General features: G+C 38.1%; 1 protein-coding gene across 3 annotated transcripts in view; it reads left to right on the top strand.

The window, feature by feature from the left end:
- LOC126475006 (tyrosine-protein phosphatase 10D) overlaps positions 1-20,515 on the top strand; it is a 338,696-nt gene that overhangs the window by 240,043 nt on the left and 78,138 nt on the right. For all 3 annotated transcript variants that reach the window (XM_050102546.1, XM_050102547.1, XM_050102545.1), the window contains exons 9-13: positions 2,634-2,737; positions 5,718-5,886; positions 6,382-6,504; positions 9,013-9,150; positions 12,441-12,546. In XM_050102546.1, the coding sequence (XP_049958503.1) occupies positions 2,634-2,737; positions 5,718-5,886; positions 6,382-6,504; positions 9,013-9,150; positions 12,441-12,546 (640 nt within the window). The remainder of the gene's footprint in view (positions 1-2,633; positions 2,738-5,717; positions 5,887-6,381; positions 6,505-9,012; positions 9,151-12,440; positions 12,547-20,515) is intronic.

Raw genomic sequence — 20,515 nt, 5'->3', positions numbered from 1 at the left:
CTTTCCTTGTCTTAAGGAGGTGTTTCTAATTAGTTCCCTGATAGCTGTTCACACTTCTCTCTGGCTTAAGAATGTTGACGAGATACAATGTATCTATTGGAGAATTTTCTGTGACTGACACAACACTGCAAAGCTAAACAACCATATTCTACTTACTATACTATGTCTCTAAACAATGGTGAAATGTAACGTATTATCATATATTTTGATACCAGTTTTCTGTTTTATTTTATAACCTTCGAAAATAGTGGAATGTCAAAATGCGTAAGGCAAGTTTGGAAATAATAAAAAGTGTGGTCAGGACATCTGAAAGTTATTAAAGTCCATCCAGATGTCTGCTTCATCTCATAGCAGTTTAGTGTAAATTGCAGAATCAACCACAGAATAACAACTGCCTACCACTCGCAGACAATTAGCTTCACAAAATACTTCATTGAGACATTGACTGATGTGCTCTCGGTGTATGCTGACGTCAAACAGTGTGATTGGGATACAGTACTGCTCCTTGTGTCACTTGTATGCAACGAGCAAGACACTGTGGTCTTCACACAATTATTCCTGCTCCACGGTCTTGAGGCCGAAAGAACAGTGGATACACTATTCCCATTTTGTCCGGACAATACTCTAGGTGAGTAAGTGAAACACTTCATCACAAGGACCGAAGAAGCAAAACAGCTGGTTCTGTTATGGGCCATGGACACCGAGCCAAAAGACCGAGAGCACTGTAACACCAAGCTCTGGCCAGTGAGGTACAGCCCAAGAGACTATGTGGATGTTAAATCTGTTTGGAAAGTGGGTCCTTTAGAAAAGTTGCTAAAATGTTACTTTGGGCCAAATCATATTCTTTGTCACTTTTTTTTAATGTCACATACAAAGTTGAGGATTATGATCCTCTATTAAGAAGGAAAAAGTGCGGGGGCACCATTTGTGTCATCCATATAAAATGCTACTACGGTCTTGAGATGCAGATTGATGATGGGAGATTCTTGTTCAAGGAAACTGAAGGCGACAACATGACAAGGACACAAGGATCCACCAGAGTTGTCATGCATAGGACCATTAACAAGATCTCGATCAAGGGTGCTGTAGTTGGCCCCAATAAGAACTTCTGAAAGAACAAGTTGCTTTTATTCAAGGAGAGGGAGTTATGTGGCAAGCTGTGCTGCATACAATGTGGTGTAGCAGTTAGGGCCAGTGACTGGCCACCAGTCCAAACATAACTATGAGCAGTTATTTGTTATAAAGTATTTATCATTACTGGAAGGTCCTCCAAATTTCTTATATTTTAGTTTATCTATATTCAGGAATATGTTTGTATAATAGCTGCACTATCCATCCAGAGTTCTGTTCTGTTATGGCTGTATGTTGCTGTTTGCAATAAACGTGGTTTCAGTGGTAAGTCTTGTATTACACTGATGACCCTGCTTTCAGATTTTGATGGCTCGTAATGTGACAGTATTTCGGTTCCGGCTTCCATTACTCACAAAAAAATTGGCTATATTCCATTTTTATGGTTTCTGGTTACACAAGAGAATGCTGTCGGCAGAAGACTATGCTACCACTAACTTGTGGATTGGACTATCTAATGTTGAACAGTGTTGATTTTAGACAAAAGAAGCAGTCTTAAAATAATTCCTTCATGAAAAGTTCACAGTGTTGAAGAAGCTCTTCAATAATTGCTAATGGAAGTTTTAACAATCTTTCATTATATTGATTATAATAGAGGGAAACATTCCATGTAGGAAAAATATATCTAAAAACAAAGATGATGTGACTTACCAAATGAAAGTGCTGGCAGGTCGACAGACACACAAACATACACACAAAATTCAAGCTTTCGCAACAAACTGTTGCCTCATCAGGAAAGAAGGAAGGAGAGGGAAAGACGAAAGGATGTGGGTTTTAAGGGAGAGGGTAAGGAGTCATTCCAATCCCGGGAGCGGAAAGACTTACCTTAGGGGGAAAAAAGGACGGGTATACACTCGCGCGTGCGCGCGCACACACACACACACACACACACACACACACACACACACACACACACACACACACACACATATATACAGACACAAGCAGACGTCTGTATATGTGTGGATGGATGTGTGTGTGTGTGTGTGTGTGTGTGTGTGTGTGTGTGTACGAGTGTATACCCGTCCTTTTTTCCCCCTAAGGTAAGTACTTCCGCTCCCGGGATTGGAATGACTCCTTACCCTCTCCCTTAAAACCCACATCCTTTCGTCTTTCCCTCTCTTTCCTTCTTTCCTGATGAGGCAACAGTTTGTTGCGAAAGCTTGAATTTTGTGTGTATGTTTGTGTTTGTTTGTGTGTCTGTCGACCTGCCAGCACTTTCATTTGGTAAGTCACATCATCTTTGTTTTTAGATATATTTCATTATATTGATGTTGATAACAAAGTTCAAAATGTTCTAAAGTGCTGTTGTGGATTATGTTGCTAGCATACTAAATTTAAAGGTAACCAATTATGAGTACAGGCTTGCAGTTTAAGTGCACATACAATAACACATAGTTCTTAATACCAGAGGGTTGAAGCTAATGCTGAAGAAGAGTTAAAATTAGGTTACTGAGGTGTGTGATTTGTGTAGTTATTTATTTTCTTAAATAATTTTTTTGCAGAGCCTCTGCCAGTCCTGGATGTACAAGCAGTTACTGATGAGAGTACTGGTCTTGTGTCAATTACATGGACACCAGATAACTCAAGTTTTCAGGATAATTACAAGGTAATTCTTAGAGCAGTGTCACCTGCCACGGAAAATGGAATTCTGTTTTAATCCCTGCAAACATTTTTCAATTTAAGGTCTTGTATAAAACAGTTCCCATTTAATGCCAATTATTATATCTCCTCAAAGAAAGTAAAGCAGTTGTGATGAATGCTCATGCAGTTGTATATTATGTGTGAGCAGATGTCCAACACTAGAATAATCAACGTCATGTTGTAACCTACTTCTTCATGTTTGTCATATGAACCAACGCATAATACACTCAGTTGGACAGTTGGCTTCCTTTCACATAGTGTTTTTGAGTTGTATTGGAAACTTAGTACTTTCTCACATGAGATTACCTTGTTCTTAAGACCTTTTTTTAGAGGAAAAGATAGGTTTAATTTACAAGTGTTTGATCATCAGCAAATGGAGTAAGTAAAGCCTGTCCAAAAAATTTGTGAAAACTTTACCGTGCCAAAATCTATAAAGAATTATGTTGTAGGCAAATTTTTGTAGAATGTAAATACTTTTGCATTAAAGTAGAGCACTCGCCAAAAAGCAGAAATGTTGAGCTGTCGATACATTCACACAATAGAAAGAAACTTGCTGGCCTTAGGTGTTATCCGTGGAGGGATAGAGTAACTCTGAAAGCTTCTGTCTTTTGTGTGTGCCTATCGACTACTCAATGCTTATGCTTTTCCTTGAGTGGTCTCATTATATAGAATTATGATATGATGACTTATTTTGGAGAACAACCATGCAGTTGGCTATTACAGTTAACTTTCTTATTGACCATCATTACCACCCCCTCCCCTTCAACCTCCCACCCCCCTACCCCCTCTACTCAACTTGTGGATTACCTGTCTGAGATTATTTTTGAAAAGTAACTCATTTTTTCATTACTTGTTACCAACTTTTTATAGGTATGCTGTTGCTTTAACATTTAAAAATTACAAGTAAATTTATTGGAATAATATAAGCTGCAGTGAAATTGGCATTTTTTCTTTATTTTTGAGATGATAGTAAAGAGTAGCATTTTTTATTAAAATGAAAAGCACGTGAGCTGGAATAATGGGAAAGTGCAATGGTTTGCTCTTACATTCAGTCTTCCTTAGGAAACTCCTGTAGTGCAGTTGGCTCCTATGTAGCAGTGTTCTTGTAAGGTGATATCCCAACATTCCATTCTCTAGGAGAGTTTTTTGAGACATATCCAATCATTCCATTTCGTGCAGCTGTTAAATTCATCTGTCTTCTATTTAAGGTACTGTATTTGCATATCTGCATCTTCATATGCTAAATATACAGTGCTTTCAAAGCTAACAGTCCTGTCCTCAATATGGCGTCTTACCATTGCCACGGTTATTTGGCAAGTGTGGCTTTGATGTGTTCACACATGACATCATATTCAGTAAGGTCTCATAGATCCCTGTCCTCAACATAACTTGCTGAGAGTGTTGCCAGAAAATGTTGATGTATACATGTTTCTAAATAAGAAATCTTGTTTGCTGAGTAAGGTTATTTAACAAAATTTTCTTTGGCTTCCAGTTATGTCAAGTGATTATTGGCTATTGTCAGTTATATGTGGTTGATGGTACTACCTTTTTGTAGTGATGCTACTGGCTGTAACATCACTTATGTTCAGTATATTGGCATGTAAAGCATTATGTTCACGGTGTGTACTTTTCACCTGCTTCTTTCAAAGCACAGTACAACAAATTCCATACTCCATGGGGTCTGACCACAGTGCTAGAAATAATGTACAAGGAGAAATCTATAAATGACACTTGATATTCTAGGTTCACCAGTGTCTTCTGGTATCATATTTCAGGGCACCACGTCGTTGAGGAAGAAAACATTCATGTCACAGAAAGGTGTTATAAGGATAATATGTAATACCTTTAAGCCATTGGGCATACTGGCAATAGTCTCTTAGCGGATTTACTCAGTTATGAAGAGTTCTACTAACAACTAGAGAGAGAGAGAGAGAGAGAGAGAGAGAGAGAGAGAGAGAGAGAGAGAGAGAGAAGAAAATGGCCTATAATATCCTTCACTCTGCCTTAGTGTAGTAAGTAAAGGGCTGAGTTATTCAGTAATAAAAACCTGTGATATAATTGATTGGATTTTGGAAAAGCTGAGTAGTCACAAACGGGTACTAGTTGTTTCTTGGTGCATTTATTGCAAATGCATGTTTTGGGTTTTGCCCATCGTCATATTTCCTGATGTAAACAGTATAAAAAATATTAAATTAAGCATATTTTAAATACTAAAAATCTACAAGAAAGTGCAAAATTGAACTAAGTGTCAGAACCAGTACGTACCATTTCACAGTAAAAATAACCTTGACATCTTGTTTCATATATTAATGAACCAAAAAGTGTTTAATATAATTTAAGCTTGGAGAATGGGAATGTTGGTCATGAGATGGACTACGAACAACTGCTACTTGAGTGTGCTCTCCCTCTACATGGTTCCGTCTGGCACACTTGGTCAACTGGTACCTTTTTGTTTACCGAGACAACCCGTGTCCATGATTTGTCAATAACAATGCACAGTGCTCTCTGTGTATGGCAGTTCCTTTCCATAATTCCTTCTGAATGGATGCTGCGCTGTTTTAATAGATAAATATTTTGCGTATTCCAACACAGAATAACTCTTTTCTTGCTTTGCTGCCATTTTGTCCAGGCACTGCACCCGTACGCCAAATGGTGGACACGATGCAAACTCAGGGGAGTTTATGCTTCTGTTCATACATCAGTCATATTTGTACATATAACATATTGGCAAATATAGACCTTTGGAAATGAATAAACAGTTTATAGTAGCCCACATGTTAATTCAGAATAACTGCATTACAATGTTTTAAAGCAACATCTGATATTGTTTTTCCAACTGCCAGTTCAAAATATGTGTAAACAGGTTTTTTTTACATGTGAAATTAAAATTGTGAGCTATTGGTCCGTGGCTAACATATTATTTTTTCCTTTTGATGTGACCACAGATAAGTTATCACGAGGTGGAGACTGTTCAGGGGGACACTAACTGGCTGTATGTTGACAAACCTCATGTAGTGGTGGAGTCTCTACTTCCCGGTCGAAACTATTCCATCACAGTGCAAGCTGTCTCTAATCAGTTAGAAAGCAATGGAACCAGCATCTATGCTGCCACTAGTAAGTATGTACAAGAATTTGCTATGGTTTACTGAGCTACAACTCTTTTGAGTGAAAATATTTTTCATGAAGCTGATGTGTAACAGTAACTTACCTTCAAACTTATGGTTGCATGTCCATGTTTTTTGACTTGTATCATATAAGAAACCAATTTTTATTTTATACACAACACCCATTTTTAGAGTTGGAACAAGTGATTCATGACAGTTTGCGTTAGTAATTTTATGTGTAAGGCAGTAGTTAAACATCCCATTCCGAGGCCATTGTATGACACTAATTAAATGTTAGAAATGAGAGAAACGGCCAGTTTTACCTGAAATTTAAAAATATAGAATATTCCCAGGACCTAACTTCTATACTCGCAATCAGTAACAGATAGCTAAGTAAATATATAGCAAGTTGAAAATACTTAATTTCATCATCTGATCTTTGTATTGAAATTGTGTTGTGGATTTAGCTGCATTTATTTACAATGTTTACAATAAAAATTGACAGGACCCTCCGCACCCATCATTAAAGACCTGCTGCCCATGGAGAAAGGTTTGAACATTACTTGGAAATGTGATGTTCAGACTCGCCAGGACAAGTTTGAAGTGATATACAAGAGGAATGACACAGGTATGCCTTAGAAGTTAAAAGAAATGCTTTTGCAAAACTGGAACCTATTTGTGGTAGAATATGTCTCCTGATTCTGTTTGCAACCTCAATAAAACTAAATTTTTATTATTGCAATACAAAAATGTCTAAATATACGTTTTGTCTTATTACTGTTTGATTAATCTAGTTTTTACTTGTCTTGATGGCAGCAGGAATATTTAATGATAGAATATTTTGATAGAAAATATATAATTGCTGTACAAAGTTCCTGCGAGTATATATTGTCAATCATTTGACAGTAGTATGACAGCTAGGCCTTTAAAAAACATGCACTGCATCTGCTTTGAAAAGGCATGTAAACACAGATATGTTTAGCTAGACGGCCATTTACAATACAGAGGAAATTTAACTTAAAACCAGCAACCAGTCACAAACTTTGTTTTAAATCTTGAACTAAAGATATATGTTAATTATTTTTGGGTTTGGAGAACTCATATTTAGATTGTTTTTGCATGCCTATCAGTTGAAATATTGGACTGCAGTCTATTAGGCCCACACTGTTAAAATACTGTTGTACCAAGTATCACTAGGGAAGCATGTAAAAACTGTTTGTTGATGGATTTTAGAGACCTTAAACAAATCAAAGAGAGGCTATGAATGAAGACTTAAGATAATTACTATTATGTAGACAGTAGAAAACAAATACAAAGGAAAGTAGTACTGACAAAGAGGGACACGTGACAGAATAACAACCCTTGAAGCCAGGGATGGCATGTAACAATTATGAGAAGGAAAGTTGCTGCTCACCATGTAGCAGAGATGCTGAATCACAGATAGGCACAACAAAAAGACACTCTATAATTGAAGTCGGGGATGCACATACCACAGGCCACATCCGAGGCGCATTTGATCTGATGGCAGCCCATCCTTCACCATTTGTTCTTGTAAATCTTTTTAATTTAATTTATTTAGTTTTAAATCTTATTTTTGATTCCTTCCTGAAAAGAAGAGTGTGACCTTGTGGAACTTAGCATAATCCTTTTGCGCCCAGTCTGTCTGGCTTTAGGGCAGGGGGATTCCAATTCAAAGTTGTCATTATCTTTTGTCTAATCTCCCCAAATATCACAGCACTCTGTATTCTCATTTAAAGGAAGCTGGACATCATGAGGACTCAAAAATGAAAATTTTGCTTAAAATAAACAAATAAAATTCTGTGATCAATCCTGATTGTAGAGATATATACTTCATTTGTATTACCTCACCATTTTTGTGTTTAGATGCCTTTTCAAAGCAGATGCAGTACATGTTTTTTAAAGGCCTAGGTGTTATGCTACTGTCAAACACAAAGCCTTGCCTAAAAGTCCCACTATTCAATTTTGGTGCTGATATTTCCATAGCAACTCTTTTTCTTAATATCTTTGAAGAACGTATAGACTCTACAGCAAGGAGGGATATATTGCAGTTGATCTTTCTGTCGATATAAGTATTTTACTTTAATTTGCTTGTTTTCCCAATGCATTTGCATTGTAACCTTGTTGTTATGATTGTTTTAGGCATATTTCAGCAATTTCCATTGCAATATGCAAAAACTATGTTGGAAATGGTATTAAAAATGAATAAATTAGTACACCACAGCAAAGAGAGGTTAGGCCTAAAAGTCGACCAGGCAGTGCTTCAAAATGCAAGTTAAAATGTCTTAGCAAAGATGAACAAGAATGTTGACATTGTAAATAATAAAAATAATGGTTGTATTTTAATTAAACTAGTGCTAGCTTTCACAATTTCTTTTGTCTACTGCTATATGTAAATCCTGTAACAGTGAAAAAATGTTTATGTTTAGTGAGGACACAAGTAAAAGAAGAAGCCAGTCTAGCAAAATTGTAGTGGAATACCAAGTATGCAAAACTACTAAGAGTACAATGACATCTCCTGTAACATGTAAAAATTTTATGAAATGGTATATTCCCCTTGCTATGCCGTGGGGTGTATTTGAAAGGGTAGAAAAGCAGCCCAGATATTCTGTGCTATAATGGGTGTCCCATCTGAACCTGTTAAATTGGAGAGGTATTATCAATGCTCACATAATGCCCTAACAGAAGTCAATGAAGCATCTATGCTGATGGCAGCAAAAGAAACTGTAGATATTTGTCATTGTACTGATATTGTTGCTGATTGAACGGTTCCTGGCAGAGGGAAGACCATACATCTGTGAATGGAGTTGTGACAGTTACTTCTGTAGATAAAAGCAACATATAATTTTTGTATTAATTAGTTGATGAAGGTCTCATTCAAGTGTTTATTAAAGTTTTTGTGTTATTACAAGCCAAAATACTTGAAAAAAAAATACAGTCCATGATGACCACATTCCCTTGATTCATATTTCAGTATTGATCAGAATCAGGTGAAATGTTTGGATGGCAATGAACGGAGAATTCTATAAAAAGCAGCATTCTTGTAGTTGTAAAGCATTTCACACACAGTGGCCTGCAACTTTTATTGACGAGTTGTATTTGTTTTGTTTTTTAACAGGACAAAGTGTGACAAAAGTAACAACTCTGTCATATGTTCTGCTGGAGGACCTGTACCCTGGGGCAGGCTATGAAGTGAAAGTATTTGCTATCAGTCATGGTCTACGAAGCGAGCCACATGAATACTTTCAGGCTGTGTGTAAGTATTTATTGAAATATAGCCTTTTACCTGCAGCTTCCCCTGTGCACACGTATAGCACATATATTGCCCACATTTCCTCCTCTCCCCCTCTCTGTCCATCTTCTCCTCTCCATTTCTCTATCCATCTCAGCCTCCACTTATGTCTTTGTCTCTCTCTTCCTCCTCATGTCTCTGCCCATTTCTTCCTCCTCTCCTCCATCTCCCTGATCATCTCTGTACCCCCCCCCCCTTCCTGTTCCGTCAGTCCACTACCCCTGTCCATCTTCCACCTACCTCTTACCCATTCCCCTCCCTCCTGTCCATTGCCCTCACTTCCCTCGTTCTGACCATGTCCTCCTCTTTGTCTCTCTGACCAAGTTCTCCCCCCCCCCCCCCTCTCTCTCTGACCATGTCCTCTCTCTCTCTCTCTCTCTCTCTCTCTCTCTCTCTCTCTCTCTATGCCCCCCCCCCCCCCCCCCCCCCCACTTTTTGACCTCTGACCGCTTCTCCCTCCACACGTAGGTTCTTAAGGCTGAAATATCTTTAACATTGTGGGTTCTAGTTGACATAATAATGTTTGGAGATTTGCCTGTCTTATTCTTGAATTTTATTTTTTGTCACACCATCTTTACAATTTCCACTTCTATAACACCACAAATTACGTTGCTAGTGCCAGATATAAAAAAGCATCCATTTCCATCAGAGGCATGCCCACTACTACTACTACTACTACTTTCCGTGGTACTAACCATATTCCAAAGAGTTTTCAAAACAAAAGAGTTTACAAACTTTGTTAACAAAAGAAAAATCTTCAGCAAGTTATGTCACTATTTTGTAAATGAATCCAGAAATAAATTTAATAATAAGCATCAGATTGAGTGAATAATAATTGGAATTTTAAGTATTCCAGATATTTCATAATTTTGAATATTTCTAAAAGAAGAGTAATTTTAGCTGTACATATGGATTGTAACAAATTAATTTCTTTTTATACATTTTAGCCTGAAATATAATACATCATATACAAAACCATATGAAATTCTTTTAGTGAAACAGCTGAGATAATTTTAACCTGTACAAGATTCGAAATTATTCCTGGTATCAGCTACTTCTATGGGAAAAAAATGGCAATACTAAAGAAGGGTGTCCCATTACACCCCTCTCTCATCACTTAGTTGTGCCCATCTGATGTCAGTGGTTTATCTGCTATCAGGGGTTGAAAAACCCTTTTCGCCCATATCTCCATTCCCTTGGGAGCTAGGAGATTCTAACCATCACATTGCTGATTCCCCAAGTAGTATGTGCCAAATTTGGTTGAAACTGATCTATTTGTTTAGGAGGGGATGCTGGAGATACACACATGGTTAAAGCGTCACAATATTAGAGATAAATTTTGCTGTTGGAGATACATCATAATTTGATATATGCAAGTACTTACTTTCCAGTACCAATCCCTGCAGACAAAGTCACTAATACAGTCTTCTGTGGGAGCACATAGATAGCTGATTCAAACCCTGGAAGAGGAGGAAGTCACCAAGAGTTGACTGGCAAACAGAGAAGTCACAGTAGAAACATTTCGTGATCATTAGACTCTCCATCTGTGGCATGAATTACTTTCCAAACTTCTCGTAATGCTTCATGCCCTTGCTTTATGAAAACTTTGAAACAAGGAAGTAGCACACTGCTTGAATGGAAACATTAGCAAGGGCCACTCTTACTGTGCCGTGTGTCAGAATATTTTTTCCCCTTTCCTGTCATCACTGACTGCACTACTCTCAGATGGTTTACAAAGAAATGTTACGAATAGACATGGATAAGAGAAAGCTTAAGAGTTAAAAGGCAGAATCTGTCCCTTGGGATATCCAAGTCAGCAGAGTTATAGTAGTTTACTTTTTTATTTTCCAGCACTTCATGGTGTTAACCAATGCCTGTGACGCGTACCTTAATAGCCCTTTATGTAAAATGTTAAGAGTATAATGAATCCGTTCGAATATAAATCACATCAGTTCATGGTTCACAATTAGATTAGTATTTGTTTTCAGCTAGTAGAATCATAAGGTGCTAGGTAATATGCAGACATAAGATAATACAGAAGTGTAGCCCTATATTTTATTATTCTATGATGCCACCAAATGTTTTCAGACATTGACCTATAGTAAGGTAGATTATTTAGTAGTATGTAATTATGCCCATTAATACAGTTTTGTCAACAATAATTTTATAACAATTAGAGAGGTGTTATTTACTTTGTAACATGTGTAATGCTCAACTTTTTAGCATTCCTGATGATTTAGGACATGAAAATTTTGTTCAGGTAGTAACATAATTTAGCCAAAACAGGCAGCTCTTGACAACATAATTATGAGCGGTGGCTTTGAAGAAATATCGTGAAATTTGTCTTTTCTTGTTTTTTCTAGTAAAAATGTCTAGTAAAAAGTCATAATTCTGAAGGAAGGCATCAGTTGACTAATATCGACATTATCTGTGTACTATCTGATAATGATTACTTCATATGATTTGCTGCTAGAACTGTTGAAATTGCTTAATGTCTGATATTGGGATAACCAACAATTTTTACTGATAGGAATTGTTAAACCCAACCTTATTATGTGTGCAACTAAATGGTTGATGCTGGTAGATAACTTGTCAGTGTTTAAAATTCTGAGTTACACTTTGTGCCGGCCATAATACCCATCACCCAGTGGTGGAAGTCAACTGTGATAGACGTAGCTTTAGTTACTAGTCATAATCAGTAAGAAAGTGTTGGTTCACATTCTGCTGAATGTCCATTGTTTCAGAATCCTCCCCTGTGATTAAAAGTTGGCTTTCACACTCACTGTGATTATTAACAGAGCTTCAGTGTCAAGCATGTTGGATGTTCCCAATGAGGATACTTTGATGTTTGCGTGATAGTCATGTGACCATTTATTAAAGTTTAAGAGTCCGTTCTGTCATTCTGGATTTGTTCTCAGATGTGCCATCTTCACTGTTTAGTTTGCTATGATTTGATGCATGTCATAGCTCATAACATGTCTTTATGTTGAGAAATTTAGTAATTTTGTTATCTTTTAAATATTGTTATCAAAATGTAACATGTAAATTGGGAAAAATGTACTGAAATTTGTGGAAATAAAACCAAAATTGACAATAAAGTAAAATAATTTTTCCTCTGCCTGCTAAAGAATGAAACCTATGTCTAAGAAGGATAAACAATAAACAACATGGTTCTACATATAATCATTTTAGTGTATTCAGTATATTGCAACAATCTGGAACTTTTAATTGAGAATGTATTTCGTAACTTACAGATCCCTACCCACCTCAGAACTTAACCATTGAGCGGACAACAAGTAATTCAATTTTAGTTCGTTGGGATGCCCCGAAGAATACTTTATTTTCTGATTTTTTGATCAAGTAGGTAACAATTTTTTTATAACTAACAGATTACTGCTGTACATAATATATGCATGTATGCAATAATTCTCAAATAATGATGATTATTATTGTTATTCTACGTAACATATACGCAAATGAGTATTTTGTCTGCGATGGTGTACTTATAATTCTAAATAATTATCAACTCAGAGGCAACAGTACTTTTTAATAATGGTGTTCAGTATAGTTGTGTATATTTTATTCACAATATTCTATTCACAATATTTTGATGACATACTTAGTCATATCCTTTAGTTCTGAGAATTGTGCTGTTGTGTGTTCTCTCTGCCTGGACTTCAGTGCACAGCCTGTTTGGACTCGAGACAACGAGTACAAGTAATAGCGCAACTAGCAGCAGCTGAAGGAAATCATGAGATATGTCGTCAAAATATTGTGCATTAAATGGAAGCAACTTGGCTGAACAACTGGGGGCACATCATTAATCAGTCACACTGAGAAAACCTTAGAGGGGTCACAATAGATGTGAAGTTGTCTGGACATTAGTGAATACAAACTTTTATCAACATTATAACAAACATAATGAGGACAAGAGTTATGCAGATTTGAAACAAAGTGTAACCTGTATAACTACATTAATGCAAAATAAATGCACTGTAAGAATAGTATAAATGGCCCAATGCTTGCAGCCTAATTTAATGCTGTGACATGTTGAAACAACACAAATATAGTATTGAGTAAAACTGCACACAGAGGTAGCATTGTGGTCTTCGATGATACCAGGAAATTTACATTTTATTTGCAGACAATTGGAGCACTTGCTAGCAAACGGGAAAGGTTCCAAATTAGAGTCTCACTCCAGCACACAGTTTTAACCTGCCAGGTAGTTTCAAAATAGAAGCTGTTTGAAATATTGTAAAGAAAGAATCAGGAAGTAACAAAACAGTTGAATGAAAATGTACAGTCAGAATTTACAGTCAATCAGCAACCTGAAGGATGTAGCTAATGTGTTTAACAGCTATTTTCTGAATATAGCAGAAAACATAATGAGAAAAATGTCACCCACTCAAGTGACATCAAAAACTGATTAGGCAGATAACACAATATTTCTCATAACTAATATTCAAGAATTACAGCAAGAAATCAAGCATCTAAAATCAAAACACTCACCAGGAGTAGATAAAATACCAGATTGTGTTGGGAAAAAAAGTGTAGACTTAATCTCTGAACCACTGACTTACCTTGTAAACCTGTCCTTCTCAACTTGTAACTTTCCAACATGCTTTAAAGTTGCTAATGTGCAATCACGGTACAAAAAGGAAGCCTGGAAGAGGTGACAAACTATGGACATGTTTCTCTAATGTCTGTATTTTTAAAAATTCTAGAGAAACTTTTTTAAGTAAAAGACTGTCTAATTGAATAAATAGATATTTATATCAGTAGAATCAAACATGGTTTTAGGAGAAATCACTCAACCAAAGCAGCAACCTTTTCTTTTCTGTATGAAATGCTACAGAGGCTAGGTAGGAAGGAAAATACCCTGAGGGTATTCCTAGACTTACCAAAGTATTTTATACAATCAGTCATGATGAATTACTTGGTAAGGTTCAGAATTAGGGTATTAGGGGAGCATCATATAATTGTATTAAATGTACCACCATGAAAGACAACAGATCGTGGAAATAACACATGAGGTAAATGAGAAAGTCAGTACCCTTTTGTCAGATTTATAAGTGATCAAACATGGAGTTCCCCATGGTTTCATTTTCAGTCCAATCCTATCCTTACTACATGTAAATGATTTATAACAGTAGTAACAATAAAATATAACAATTTACAGATGACACCAGCTTCTTAATTACAGAACATGCCAAAGAAACCATTGAAAACGCGCTTAAGGAAGGCCATTACAAAGAATATAGCAGTGTACTTCAATAATAACAGCTTTATTATAGATCTAGAAAAATCTGTTGCAATGTACACCACCCAGAATATGACACCAGCTAATCCACATACTGAAATAAATGGATAAACAATCAGAAAAACAGTGTGTGCACAATTTCTGGGTATATGGATACAACAGAAAATGAAATGGGATACACATGCAGACATAAACAGAAAACGGAGCAAAATATCTTTTGCAATAAGAGTTCTGAGGAACAATATATAATATGATAATGCCAGGACCATATGTTCTGCTTAATATTTCTCAATACTGAAATGTGGTATAGTATTTTGGGGATATTGTGGAGCAAGTTTGAGATCATTTAGATTCCAGAAAATGATTACTAGAGTAATGGAAGAGTTGTCCAAAGATATCGTGAAAGCCACTATTTAAGAAAAATAAAATGTTACCTCTTCCATGTCTTTACATGATAGAAAATGTATTTATCATAATAGAAAAATTAAGCAGTTTGCAGTCCATGAATCACCTATTAATTAATCCATACACAGCTACCAGACAAGACAAATTATGTGCATGTACAACAGACTAATACAGCATGATACAGAAAGACATACTGCAACCTGGCATCAAACTGTATGAGGAGTTACCAAAATCCACAAAAATAATAATGGATAGCAGCAGTTTCAAATCAGCAGTGAAGGATTACTTGATGAAGCACTGTTTCTGTACATTAAGGAAGTATCTAGAAAGGCAAAGCTGCAGCAACAACTAAGATTGTTTTTGAAAAGTGTATAGAATAATAAAATATTGTGTAATATTATCTTTTTGCTAAACTGATGTGCGTAAAATTTTTTTCAAATAATTTGTATAGTTATTAATAAATGGCCCAGATATCCTTTATACACTGTATAGCCCTAGATTTGCATGACCAGTAAATAATAAATAAATGCCTGCAATAGGCACAACAAAAAGATTCAGACAATTATAGCTTTTGGCCAGTAACGCCTTTGTCAGCAGTAGACACACACACACACACACACACACACACACACACACACACACACACACAACTTGCACACACACATCTGCAGTCTCAGAGAACTGAAACCACACTGCCTTCTGTAGCATTCATGTAAATTAATTATTAAAACTTGCTTACTTTTAGCTGTGAGAAAAGTATCTTGAAACTCCATGGATCTGTTCTGCTTCTTTCCCAATTTGATCTGCCACCACTCTAACATAAACGTACCATATAATCTTTGTATGAGTTTGTGATGTATGGCATAGCACTCATTCTGTGTGCCTTTGATCCCATCCAGTCACTGCAGAGTCACAGGCTTCGAATTCTATCAAATCTTTCAACTTCACTGTCATCCTAATATCACACAATGGCTGCATTGGAGTATTACTGAAATAATGGCTGTATGGCATGTTGTGCTGTTGTGTGCCTGTCCTCACCATGCAATTAGATGTGCAAGAACTTGAGAAAACATCACACTATTTTCATGGATCTTGAACCTGTTTTGAAAGAGCTTGCTACTCCATCTAAACAGTGTAATCTCACTTGATTTCTTCTGAAAATACACAAACCTAACAATACTGACTGGTTACAGGTAGCAGAGCAGCCATATTGTCATTAAACGTCTGTATACTATTACCCAGGTCCTTCTTACATTAAAGTTACTAAACTAGGGGTTGAGATCTACACTATCCACTATGCAATTTGCAAGTCACCACTGATGCCATACCTCTTCTTAAATGTCTCCCTTGTGTGCAGGGCAGGTGGGAAGTAACTAGGTATTGAAATTGATGTACAACTTTTATCTTTGCAGAGCTATTTATTTGAAATTAATACACTACTGGCCATTAAAATTGCTACACCAAGAAGAAATGCAGATGATAAATGGGTATTCATTGGACAAATATATTATAGTTGAACTGACATGTGATTACATTTTCACGCAATTTGGGTGCATAGATCCTGGGAAATCAGTACCCAGAACAACCACTTCTGGCCGTAATAATGGCCTTGATACGCCTGGGCATTGAGTCAAAAAGAGCTTGGATGGTGTGTACAGGTACAGCTGCCTATGCAGCTTCAACACGATACCACAGTTCATCAAGAGTAGTGACGGGCTTATTGTGACGAGCCAGTTGCTCAGCCACCATTGACCAGACGTTTTCAGTTGGTGAGAGATTTGAAGAATGTGCTGGCCAGGGCAGCAGTCGAACATTTTCTGTATCCAGAAAGGCCAGTACAGGCCCTGCAACATGCGGTCGTGCATTATCCTTATGAAATGTAGGGTTTCGCAGGGATCGAATGAAGGGTAGAGCCACGGGTCGTAACACATCTGAAATGTAATGTCCACTGTTAAAAGTGCCGTCAATGCGAACAAGAGGTGACCGATACGTGTAACCAATGGCAACCCATACCATAACGCTGGGTGATATGCCAGTATGGCGATGACGAATAGACGCTTCCAATGTGCGTTCACCGTGATGTCACCAAACACAGATGCGACCATCATGATGCTGTAAACAGAACCTGGATTGAAACTTCCTGGCAGATTAAAACTGTGTGCTGGACCGAGACTTGAATTCGGGACCTTTGCCTTTCGCGGGCAAGTGCTCTACCAGCTGAGCTACCGAAGCACGACTCACACTCCGTCCTCACAGCTTTACTTCTGCCAGTACCTCGTCTCCTACCTTCCAAACTTTACAGGAGGATGGGGCGTGAGTCGTGCTTGGGTAGCTCAGTTGCTAGAGCACTTGCCCGCGAAAGGCAAAGGTACCGAGTTCGAGTCTCAGTCCGGCACACAGTTTTAATCTGCCAGGAAGTTTCATATCAGCACACACTATGCTGCAGAGTGAAAATCTCATCCTGGAAACATCCCCCAGGCTGTGGCTAAGCCATGTCTCCGCAATATCCTTTCTTTCAGGAGTGCTAGTTCTACGAGGTTCGCAGGAGAGCTTCTGTAAAGTTTGGAAGGTAGGAGACGAGGTACTGCCAGAAGTAAAGCTGTGAGGACGGGGCATGAGTCATGCTTGTGTAGCTCAGTTGGTAGAGCACTTGCCCCCGAAAGGCAAAGGTCCCGAGCTCGAGTCTCAGTCCGGCACACAGTTTTAATCTGCCAGGAAGTTTCATATCCGTACACACTCCGCTACAGAGTGAAAATCTCATTCTAGAACCTGGATTCATTCGAAAAAAGACGTTTTGCCATTCGTGAACCCAGGTTCGTCGTTGAGTACACCATCACAGGCACTCCTGTCTGTGATGCAGCGTCAAGGGTAACTGCAACCACGGTCTCCGAGCTGATAGTCCATGCTGCTGCAAACGTCGTCGAACTGTTCGTGCAGATGGTTCTTGTCTTCCTAATGTCCCCATCTGTTGACTCATGGATCGAGATGTGGCTGCACGATCCGTTATAGCCATGCGGATAAGATGTCTGTCATCTTGACTGCTAGTGATACGAGGCCATTGGGATCCAGCACGGCGTTCCGTATTACCCTCCTGAACCCACCGATTGGATATTCTGCTAACAGTCATTGGATCTCGAGCAACGTGAGCAGCAGTGTCGCGATACGATAAACTGCAATCGCGATAGGCTACAATCCGACCTTTATCAAAATCGGAAACGTGATGGTACGCATTTCTCCTTCTTACATGAGGCATCACAACAACGTTTCACCAGGCAACGCTGGTCAACTGCTGTTTGTGTATGATAAATGTCAGCATGTTGTAGCTGTCGCCAACGGCGCCAGCCTTGTGTGAATGCTCTGAAAAGCTAATCGTTTGCATATCACAGCATCTTCTTCCTGTCGGCTAAATTTCGTGTCTGTAGCACGTCATCTTCATGGTGCAGCAATTTTAATGGCCAGTAGTGTACTATATGTACACTGTTATATGAAAATATGATTGCATATTTTCCATTAAATTACCCTGTAGGCACCTGTGGTGTCAACCGGTCTCCTCAAATGACCTGGAATGGAATTCACAACTTTTCGGAGGAAGTTGTGTGGGATGTTGGTAAGCACTTTCTGAATCTGTGCTTCCAATCTGTCCAATGTGCGAGGTTTCATCTGGTACACCTCCTCTTTTGCCAGGACCCATAAAAAAAAGTCACAGGGTGTCGGGTGTGGACTTCTTGCAGGCCAATCATGAGGTCCACATCTCCTCAGCTAACATCTTGGAAACTTATCATCCAACCAGTTCCACACAACATTTGCAAAGTAAGGCAGTGTGGCATCTTGCATGAAGATAATGTTGTCGGTATTTTCCCATTCTGATACCTTGGGCCAAATGTAATATTGACACATTTGAAGGTAATGTTCTCCATTAATTGTGTTACGTAGGAGACATGGGCCAATGACATTTGTAGACGTTACTCCACACCACGCGGTCACTTTTGGACGAGAATGCATCTTTTCCATTGTAATTCTAGGACTGTGACAGTTGTGCCGATTGTTGAAACCTCCCACATGGAATAGAATCTCGTCACTCCAGAGGATGATGTGAAACAGTTGAGGCCAATCTTCGTGCAAACCCAGCATCAATTCCCCATACTCTATTATGCTATCACGGTCTTCTGGTGTTAACTGCTGCACGTAATGTGGTTTTCACACTCGCAAGTTTAATTCTCTATGCAACACCTGACGCACAGTGTGCCTTGTGAGTCGTGAACGAGCTACCTGGCATGTTGATTTCCATGGGCTATTACTGAACGTGTTATGCCCAGTTGCCTTATTCTCAGATCACTGAGACATGGATGGATGACCTGTTTTTGCTGCATCCTTTACTGAACCTGTGGTCATTAGCTTCATGTGACAGTTCTTTATTGTCTCTGAATGAATTGTGGCATTCCTTCCCTTCACCAAATTCCACCATCTGTGCACAAGGATGATTGAATTCCATATCTCATAACACAAAGGAGTCTGTGCTTATTCTCTGACTGTAAAGTGATCGGCCATCTTTGTTGTTGATGAGTTTACCACCTCTTACACCCACTGTGGGTACTATGCGGCACGAAAAATCATTATCTTTTTTAATGTTCTGCCTGTTTGTGCTTTTTCCAGTATTATTCCATCAAACATAGAAACTTGATAGCCATTTAATGAAACCTAGATACTTACTGCTCACCCTGCATATGGACTATCTGCTGCTGCTTTTTCTGAAGACTTTCTGATCTAGTGCCCACCTGAAAAATAAATCTGTTGACTCATTCCTCGTAACCTAAACCAGTTCCATACTCACCAAAAACCAAAACACAGTTGAGCAGATGACACACATAAAGGTATGAACCACAACTGTGGGAACCATGATATATTCCTCTGCAACCACCATTTCACTTCTTGCTTACAGAAAGCTTCCCTGGAGTTGAGACACTGGCAGCACCTTGTTTGATTCTTATGTTATGACAGTATTTTCACAATATGTAGCTTGAGTGAAGTTGCATTGTTGAACCTCTAGGAAATTCATTTTTGTTGATAAGTATCCCGATACTTTCCCAAATCTGTGACCTTCATCAGTGTTAGTCTCCATTCCAGCAATAGGCTGCTCAGTACTTCTGCACTAGTTAAACAGCTGAAAACTATCAGTATTTGTGTGTTCAAGTCCTTATTCTTAAACCAACTTCACACTCTATTTTAAATTTCCTGTGCTGTTGCAGACAGCCTCTGACCCACTTGACCATATTTTGAGATGGAATGCACATCTTATGCCATAGTGCTATTCTGGACTGGAATCCATAAACTTCCCTGCCATGTTTACAGATTTCCATTGAGCCAACTAATCTCCCAAGTCCAACTAGAGTAGGTTTCTGTTGTACTACTAACTTTTGCAAAATCCTTGCCGAAATTACAATGGCATCTCAATCCCTTTGATTGACATATGGCTCATATCAGTATGATTGTGCCACTGGATAACTTGCTGTATACAGTCTATTTTACTACTTGTCCCAGCCCTGTTACATGCAGTAGTAATATTTAATCCATCGGAGGGAGAGCCACTTTGTAGATAACTTGTGCTATATACTAGCTGACTAACAATCACAATTTAGATTTTTTGCTAGCATGATGGCTACTAAA

The sequence above is a fragment of the Schistocerca serialis genome, chromosome 4 (genome assembly GCF_023864345.2).
Source record: "Schistocerca serialis cubense isolate TAMUIC-IGC-003099 chromosome 4, iqSchSeri2.2, whole genome shotgun sequence".
NCBI classification, from domain to species: domain Eukaryota; kingdom Metazoa; phylum Arthropoda; class Insecta; order Orthoptera; family Acrididae; genus Schistocerca; species Schistocerca serialis.
The sequence above is the reverse complement of the archived record's forward strand: the minus strand, read 5'-3'. Positions and strand labels throughout refer to the sequence as shown.